Source organism: Humulus lupulus, chromosome 6 (assembly GCF_963169125.1).
Source record: "Humulus lupulus chromosome 6, drHumLupu1.1, whole genome shotgun sequence".
In the NCBI taxonomy this organism is placed as follows: domain Eukaryota; kingdom Viridiplantae; phylum Streptophyta; class Magnoliopsida; order Rosales; family Cannabaceae; genus Humulus; species Humulus lupulus.
In genome coordinates this window covers 22,406,425-22,416,189 of record NC_084798.1, presented here as the reverse complement: position 1 = coordinate 22,416,189, position 9,765 = coordinate 22,406,425, and the positions used below count along the sequence as shown (strand labels likewise).

Sequence of the window (9,765 nt, the reverse complement as noted above, 5' to 3'; positions counted from 1 at the left end):
CCAAAATTCTACGTCCTTATCAAATTGAGAGTGAAGAAGCTCTATCTCCCTGTCATATTCTGCGTGGATGCATCTCAGTTCAGAATATTTCCTAGAAAGTGTAGCATAAGCTTGGAGAAGCTCGGTTTTCAGAGAAACCATTCGAAAGGACATTTATTCAAAGCGATCATTGAAATCATCAAGCTGTCGACAATGGTTACGACATTCAGACTCCCTAACACGAGTGGCATCATTAGTGTTTGTTAGAGAACGTTCTAAGGAATGGACACGCCTACGCAAGTCATTGATGTAAGATAAGGCATTAGAAGGAAGATCCTTCAAGTCATGAGTGAATTCAAGGTTTGAAATTTGAGAAGGACTACTTCCCGAGGACATGACCACAACAAGAATTGGGAAATGCTTGAAAGATGTGATTCAAGACTAATACAATGTCCTATTTATAGACAATTTTTTTTAGGGACATCTAGCAAGGTATAAGTGGTGAGACACTCGGCAAACAGGAGTTATCAAGAAGAGTCTTTGCATGTGTAAAAATGCTACGAGTATTTTCACACATGCAAGGGGGCTAATGTTGAAGAATAAAATAATAGATAGGGTTAAAAAGGGAATTGGGCAATAATGAGAATGCCCATGATACATAGCTTTCATTACAAGAATGCCATGAAGGAAGCTTACAAAAACAAACAAGCTTTGGCAGAGAACACGTGGGGCATGTTAACCTTCTCTTGCAAGCTACGTGTTGCATTCTAGCATTTTCTTGCAAGTTACATTTTAGCTTCTCTAGCAAGCAGTCCTGGCCTATAAAAGGATGACCAACAGAAGCAACGAAGGACATAAAGGAAGGAAGATAAGATCCACACTTATCATTAGCATGCCTCTCCATAAACTAGCTCTTCTTAGCCTAAGCCAACATTTCTCAAACAGACTAGGTTGATCATCATAACCTATATCACGCCTTCTCACCCTAACCCATATAGATATATTTCCAACCTTGCACAAGCCTGACTACAAACTCTATTGTCGATATATTTCCAATCTTGCATAATCTAGCTACCAAAATGTATATATATAGACATTTTCCAACCTTGCATAACCTAGCTTGCTACAAATTCATATATGTTTCTAACCTTGCATAATCCAGCTTGCTACAAAATTACTATAAACTAGCTATATTCAGCAAAATAAACATCCTAAGATACAAAAAGCAATTTATACCACAAATCTCTCTAAGCTCTTTAAGCGATAAAAATGATGGACTATGCTTCCTTTGTTGGAATCTTCTATCAATAATAAGAAGACAATTCTTGCTACCGTGAATGTATGCAATAATCATACATATATTGCTGAACCACGTAAATGTGTGTTGTTTATTTATTATTATTTTTTTTATTTATTCATCCTGAGCACATATCATCGATAGTTTATTATATTGTTTATATTATTATTAAATGTTCAACTAGAACCCCTGAACACATATATAATTTTATTTATCACATTTTATCATACAAGTTTATTTCTCTCTCTTTATTTTAGCTCATATTATTTCATCTCCTCGCTTTCTCTCTAGTCATTTTGAAATGTGATATTATTTGAAATTATAATTGTTAATGTTATTTTTTTTTTTGTAAATACCACATCTTAATGAATACTAAAACCAAATATGGTATCGTATAAAAATAAAATAATACAATGCAATCTAATATAATAAAGTATAATACAATAAAGTTTGTTATAAATTCTATCACTAAGACACCTTGTTCACTCTTCAATATATTTGAAAGGCGTATCAGGGTTCTGAAAGGGCTCTATGATCAACAAAGGAAAAATAACATTTAGATTTTGCAGAACTCTGTATCAGGAAAACTAGTAACACTTGTTCACTTCTTCAATATAAACAATTATAAATATAGTTACTTGATTTGTTTTATAATATTCTGTTAGTCTTCGCAACAACAGATATTATTTGATAGAAAATGGCAGTAAGCAAAACAGAATGAAGTAAGTATGAGATAGACATAAATCTTTCCAAAGATCCCAGTTTAATTTTTAATGAAAGGAGAACAAGTAGACTCAAATGAGCAATTGCTATATACAATTTTGGCAAGTATAGTAAAAAAGTATCCTTTATAGGGTCAAAGTATAGGATCTACAAAATTGTTTATGCTAAACTATATTAGTTCTATGATTTACAATCAATTCAACTGGGAAGTGAGATCAATGAAGATATCATCACTGCAGGGAATTGTGAGTCCGCCCATTGGATGATCATATCCGAATTCTTCTTCAGCCATGTTTAGCAATTCTTGAAATGCAGGCTCGTTTAGGTAGGAAAGAGGTACTACATAACGCTTCTTTTGCTCCTCTCCAACATACACTGCAAAGTAGCCTTTTGGAATGGTTTTGGAGCTCAAAGAAGCTTCTTTGATGCCTGAAAGTGATCTTTGGAGAGCCTTCTTACCCTTAACAAAACCATGCAATCCAAATGCCATGCTGATCTTCCTATGTATTTTATTGAGAGAGGAAGTTTTGAGTTCACAACAATATTTTGTTGCAGAGAAAGTGAGGACTTAGATGACTTAGCTATGTGGTTATAAATACATGAATGCACTCTTGTTATGAGTAGTAACTTGTTGTGTGGGGTTCTTTCAGAGACAAAAGCATATGAAATGTCTCGTGAGTTTGGCTTCAATTGTGATTTATATGGCCATTATTTGTTTGAGAAAAACATGTTGGGACTCCACGGTTTTATTTATGTTGTGTTGTTATTACTACTTGATAAGAAAAAGACTCGTAACTTCTAGGCACTGAAAAAAGAACAAGAGAAAATTCATTTAGATAAGAATAATCAAAACATTGAAAGAGACCTGTTTAAAAAGAAAAGAAGAACTGAGAAGAAATAAATATAGTTTTGCTGAAACAAAACTATTTAATTTAAATTATAGCACGACCTGGTTAAAATCCTAAAATGCAAAACAATGAGAAAAAGTTCAAAAGAGTGCAATATTTTACAAGAACCCCACTTGTAATTTAAATAAAATTTAATTACTACAGAAAGACTTTTTTAATTAGAAAACAAGGTTGAAACTTATGTGGCCATCTTTTTATTTCTTATGTTTTCTGTTGAAGAAAAAGTTGCACTATATAACTCAATTTGTATCTTCTAGACAGTACCCTGCAAAGAAGAGAAAGGCTATAAATATAATACAAATAGTAATCTTCTTTGTCATCATCAGGTTATTGGGCGATGACAGCAGAGTTGATAATGACAAGTTTTTTAATGCAGAAACCAGCAGTCAGTGGAGAATCATATGAAGATTAGAAATCAAACGTTACGTTGCATATTTTGAATCGAAATATGTGGCCCCTTGCAGTAGGGGACATGTCTTGGACATTTTATTACACAATTTGTGTTCAGAATTGGTTGAAATATCTATGCATTAGATAGAGAGTTCAATCATAACAACAGAAATAATGAACAAAAATGTACCTCTGCATGTTCTGTGATTCTAGTGAAGCTTGTACATCCTGCAAGTTACATCTGTACTCTTTTCTTATTTAATTTTTAAAAATAATATTTGAGTTGGCCAAATCAGAAAATGACTGTTGGGCCTGGTGCTGTTCTATTTTCTTTTCAACAAGCTGGATATGAAGGCTTTTGGCCACACAACTACGTGAACATAAAACATAAGCATTGGTGAGTAGGATGGCAATAGCACATGCGATTTCTTAAGGACTAGTCCGTTCAATAGACCCCATCTAGATATATCCCATCAAGGGTCTTTTAAGGGTCTTGAAAGTGTATATATACACACAAGATTGGGTTCACTAACACTTCACATTTTCACATTCTCAAGTATTCAGCTTTCCTTGCAAACCCTTTGAGATCTCTTTTATTTCTTCACCTTCTCTTCTTTCTTCTTCCTTTAGAGACAATCACAAGAATGGGTTTTCGATTTCCAAGTGTAGTTCATGCTAAGAAGCTGATCCAGAGACCTTTTTCAAGTTCAAAAGATGTTCCAAAAGGGTATTTGGCTGTTTATGTTGGGGAAAACAGAATGAAGAGATTTGTGATCCCTTTATCATATTTGAACCAGCCATCATTCCAAGACTTGCTCAGTCAAGCTGAAGAAGAATTCGGATTCGATCATCCAATGGGAGCTCTTACAATTCCATGCAGAGAAGATGCCTTCATCGATCTTATTTCTCGCTTGAGTGCCTAGTGATTAGCATACACACTCATTATTGACAATCTCTAATAGAAATGATTGTTACAATTTTGTAAGGCAAACAATGCCAATACATGTATATATTTTTCCTTGGGGATCAACAAAAAAGCTGTCCCTGAGATTAAGATAGATGAATACCATTCCAAAACTTTACCTACTTTTAGTTTGTTGATCTTGACACTGAATTATTCTCATTTACACTTATATTTTATATGACTAGCTTCAAACTAACAAAATTCTTGCAAAATTCTTGCTTCCATTTATAGTTTAGTTTAATCAAAGACTACATGTATGAGGATGAGTAAGAAACTATCACTCATGAGTGTAAATGGAGTCCAATGAGTTGTTTCTTTGATTAAGCTAGATTTTTTGGCTACAATTACCTTGTAGAAAGAAACTTATCATATAGGAAACATAATAATAACTCCTAGACTCCTAGTCTAATCCACGGGAGTCAGGTCAGTTGCCTTTGAAGCACATAACCAAACTTACTTAACTGTCAATGCAGCTAATATCTATAAGAGCCAAGTAGTTCTTAACAACTTGTTGCCATAAGACAATGTCTTTTTACTATGATTTATCAAAATCCATTGGTCTATTTGGTTAAGTACTAAACATGAGCTGAAACAGCACATTATTCAACTGGAATTAGATCAAGACATAAAAAGAGATAGCAACACTATGCTGCATTACTTCTCGGCAAAGGGTCAGCTTAAAATAAATTTATAAAAGTAAATTAGAATATACTATGAAACAAAGTTTATTGTACTTTTTAATTAATTGTTCATAAATTTATATTTAAGATTGTATTAAATTTTTATATTTTTATTTGATTATTTATTTATTAAGAAAATTCAAATTAATAGTTTTTTTTTAAATTTTCAATGTTTAATAAATGAGACTTATACTACTATCATTATATATATAAAAAATTAATTTTAAACCTAGTTTAGGAAATATATGAGGTATAGTTATAAATAAATATAATTTCTTATGAGTGCTTCTATATTTTCCTTTCCCACTCTATCAAAATGTAACGAACCAACTAAAAACGCTTGTCTAGTCTAATGGCTAGTTACTTAGAGCCAAGGCCAAAAAGGCCCAGGTGACTACATTGTCACATGGCTAAGGGTGCGGAGCCCAAGTTCGTGACTCACTCATTAGTCACTCATCTGATTAGGGTGTAAATCCCAAGTTTGTTACTCCATAGTCACTCATCTGATTAGGGTGCAAAGCCCAAGTTTGTGACTCCATAGTCACTCATCTGATTAGGGTGCGGTGCCCAAAGTGTGACTCACTCATCTCATTAGAGATACAAGCCCCAACATGATTACTAGAATCTCAAAGTATTAATCACTCATCTGATTTGGGCTACAAGCCTCAGTATGATTACCAAAATCATAAAGCGATATTCACTCATCTGATTAGGGTGCAGAGCCCCAGTGTGTGACTTAATTGTCACTTATTTTAGATGGACATATTGGTCATCTATTTTCATTATGATCTGAAAGTCATCAATACAAAGGGCAGGGCCCATAAATCATTTATACAAAGGGCAAGGCCCACAACCATTATTTGAACTTATTCGCATGCATGAATGGCGCTATTATTGCTAGGCATGCCTATTATGACTTAGTAACATGTTATTACTTGTTCATGAGCATATTGAGTTTTCTTGCTGAGCTTCGACTTACGAGTGCTATGTGGTGCAAGTAAAGGCAAAAGAAAGTTGTGTTGGAAATGTGCCCTGAAAGCATATGTAGTATACATTGTTTTTTGAAATAAATAAATAAATTGAATTTGTTATGCATATATTTTATGGACTGTATTATTCTATGATAATATTATGTAAATATCAGGAAAATTCCTAAGTTCATATATGTGATCTCAAACACGTATTAGTACGAGAGGATTGTGTTTGAGATAAATGAACTTGAATAGTTCGCAGTAAAATAAAGTTATGGAATCTTTAGATTAATTACTGCAAGTACGGTCCACTAGTATTATGAATACATGTGATCTAGATCCGGATCACTAGTGTGGTAGGACATTTTAGTGGAGGTGCTTTATATATTAGAGAATATATAGAACTGGATCAGATATGTTTATTAATACTTAGTTAAATACCATTTCGAAGTATTAATTAAACATATCAACTGATGATCATATACAAATAGATCTTAATTCTTAAGTTACTATGAACTCCTGTTTATGTTATTTGAGTTCTTTGATTCACTTGTTAGGGTTTGTCAGAATGATCAGGCTAGAAACTTTTGTTTTGGGAACTCATTAATATAGATGGCTGGGGACATAGTATACAGATATAGAATCTATACCTTCTCGCAAGAGATTGAATGATGGTTCTCTTAAGGGTTGACTTTTGGGACTGAAAGGTTATTGAGCTCAAATTCATAATTTAGTTATGAATTAACCTTCACTAGTAGAGTCAATGGTACTTAAGGAAACAAGAGATAATTAAAAGGGTAAAACGATAATTTTATTCCCGATTAATTATGAACCATTATTAGAGGGTCAAGTTGTATACAATGATTATATCAATGGACGCTTTATGATTAAAGAGTTTAATTAATAATCTCAAATTTATTGGAGCTTGGAATTATAGGTCCATAAGTCCCCATAGCGGCTCTATCAACACTGTTCAAGGTAAGAGTTGAAATGAAGGGAAAATAGTTTAAAGACATATTTAAGAAGAAACTTGTTCTTCAGGCCAAATATGCAATTATATGATAATAGTGATTAATTAATTAATTACAAATTAGTTGTAGTTAACAAAATTAATTAATATTTAATTATTGTATAATTTTCGAAATTATATTAAATAATTAAATTAATTTTCGAAATTTAATTAAATAATTAATTAATTATAATTTTTGAAATTATAATAAATTAAATATTTATTTTTCAAAAATTTGGATTTAATTAATTAGTAGAATTAATTAAATATCTTTATTTGAGTGGGAGATAATAATTTGATAAGTTCAAATTGGATTTGAATTTAAAAGATTAATGTTTATTCAAATAATTAATTATATTTGATAATTAATTAAAAAGATAATTAATTTGAATTCAAATTTGAATTAGTTATCAGGTTGTTAGATCTTATCTGACAAAGTAATTTGAATAAATAATTAAATAAAACTTGAAAAACCAATATCCCTAGAAATTAGGAAGCTACATGTTGACACACTGTGTGTGGCGTGTAGGGCCAGCATTTTTCAGGGATGGGATTTTCAATTTTATTTATTTAATTAATTAATTAATGGATAATTCAAAAATTGGTTTTTGGATTTTTTTTCATTAATAGAATAATTAATTAATTAAAAAGTAAATTGTAAAATGGTTACAGATTTATTTTTTAAAATTTGAATATTTTCTTTTAAGTATGACTAATCAGAAAATTATTCAGATAAATGATGTGAGACAACTCTGAACATCCGCTCTGTGAAAAATAGAACGATAGTTTTCTCTCCCTGAAAATAAAGAACCAATTCTCAGGCCTATTCTCTTGATCTCATGTGTTGAGTACATCAAGTAGAATCACAAATAAACTATCATTCATTCTCTAAGTGCCCACACATTTCTTGAGGTGTAGAGAACGCTTTGGAAGATCTTGGTGTGAGTACGTGGGAGCGGCTTGGATAGGAAGATCGTTCTAAATACGAAAAGATAGCAAGGACACTTGATAGGCTTCAAGAGGTATGAATTCTATCCTTATCTTGTTTATGATTAATGTATGTATATTAATGGATCCGCATATTTAAAGGTAGTTTATATATGTAAAAAAAAATTTGTTGTACACTGGGCCAACCATACCACCATTCCGCTGCATATTAGGAAACTTGTTCCTAACAAGCTGGACCATTCTTGAGTTGGAGAGCTTAGGTGACGATGTGTACATATGCGGCTGCTCGACCACCACGGCCGAGGGTTTAAAGAGGAACTAGGGTTAAACCCTATTTTGCCGCTTAGGTCGGCTGGTTGTAAATCTTTTGTTGTAATTAACATTTAAATTATATTTTTAGGATCCCAATGTATACAGTAAACGTTTTAGTGAAACATGTATCTTAACAAAAAAATTTAATCCTAAACCGTTAATCTTACTTAGTTACATGATTATGGCCAAATGACTCAATTAGCGAGTTTAACACTGTTTAAATTGCACACCGTAACAGTCCCTGGGTAGTAGGACGTTACAAAAACCCAACTCTCAAACAACTCAAAAACTCATCAAAACATAAAATCCAATCAAAGCTTAAAAACTCGAAAACTCAAAACTTGGATTACCTTTGATTGAGTTGTTTCCCAACTAAATCATTCGACTAATATGCTTCTAATCTTCCCTAGAATCGTTATGCCTCGATCCTTGCCTGAATCCAAGTCCTAAAACTCGAGTTTCCTTCGAAAATGCGAACGATGTCACAAAGGGAACGGGAGAGAGAGAGAGAGAGAGAGAGAGAGAGAATGTTCTTTTTATTTTTGACAGGTTACTTCAAGCTTAAGTAACCCAAACAAATCCTAATGCTCGGGATCCCAAAAACGCCCCCAGGGTAAAATAGTCAAAATTCCCAGAATTCCCTCATGATCTCACTAACTCCCAATATATCATCAAATAATCATTCCCATTACCCAATATACTGACAATGTGCTAAATACCCAATATACCCCTTGACTCACTCCGAGTCAAGTATGAGTCCTATTGTGACTTTCCCACTAGCTTGCTCCCTAGGATCGTCTTATGCCGAGTAATCCAAACATATCCATATAGAAATGTAATACCACACACATACCGCATATATGCTAAATATACCCTTAACTAGCCAAATTACAATAATTGTCTAATTAAACAGAAATGGGCCCACATGCATATTTAATACACATAAACATGCATATCAAGTCATTTATAATATTACTCACATAATCACGTAATGATGCACATATATATATATCATATAATCACATAATTTGTCATCCTGACCTCCTAATCAAGGCCCTAAGCCTTATTAGGAAATTTGGGACGTTACACACTTTTGTCACATTATTTAATTTAAATATCATATTATATAAATAATATAATAGTTGATAGAAGATATTTTCACCGTAAAAATAGACTAATGTATTTAAGTGCTTCAATTGCAACAACTTAGATATTTTAGTAGCAAATATCTTTACTTAATTATAATTAAGTTTGCTAACACTGAACAAGTTAATAGAAAATGATTGTATTGCTTGAAGATTAGAGCTCACCCGACCCTATCAAAGGTTGTTCTTGCCAGACCCTCAAAGTTTGGGAATGATCGAATGTTAGTTAGAACTATGTTATTTGAATTGTGCCGCTTATTTGTTAACGATGTGGACCAATCAAGATAAATCTTTCTAATCTTATAGGATCCTTGCTGATTTAAGTGCTAGAATGTATTTTTTATAGGTACCCCAAGTGGTTTCATTATATACTTAAGTGATCTCATCTCATATACAACCCATAGCCAAAATATGGGATAAGATCATTTGGTAACTTTTT

The 9,765-nt window shown here is 32.4% G+C and overlaps 2 protein-coding genes across 2 annotated transcripts; one reads left to right on the top strand and one right to left on the bottom strand.

The window, feature by feature from the left end:
• Window positions 1-2,105: 2,105 nt before the first annotated feature.
• On the bottom strand, window positions 2,106-2,587 carry LOC133781882 (auxin-responsive protein SAUR21-like). Its single transcript, XM_062220989.1, has one exon. The coding sequence runs from the start codon at window positions 2,487-2,489 to the stop codon at window positions 2,193-2,195; it is 297 nt and encodes a 98-aa protein (XP_062076973.1). The 5' UTR covers window positions 2,490-2,587; the 3' UTR covers window positions 2,106-2,192.
• Window positions 2,588-3,841: 1,254 nt separating this feature from the next.
• On the top strand, window positions 3,842-4,383 carry LOC133781883 (auxin-induced protein 15A-like). The gene has a single exon (XM_062220990.1). It carries the CDS (start codon window positions 3,942-3,944, stop codon window positions 4,218-4,220), a length of 279 nt encoding a protein of 92 aa, XP_062076974.1. The 5' UTR covers window positions 3,842-3,941; the 3' UTR covers window positions 4,221-4,383.
• The last annotated feature ends 5,382 nt before the right edge of the window (window positions 4,384-9,765 follow it).

Bases quoted from the DNA above. Each gene is read 5' to 3' on its own strand.
- LOC133781882 (XM_062220989.1), bottom strand. From the start codon at position 2,489: ATGGCATTTGGATTGCATGGTTTTGTTAAGGGTAAGAAGGCTCTCCAA.
- LOC133781883 (XM_062220990.1), top strand. From the start codon at position 3,942: ATGGGTTTTCGATTTCCAAGTGTAGTTCATGCTAAGAAGCTGATCCAG.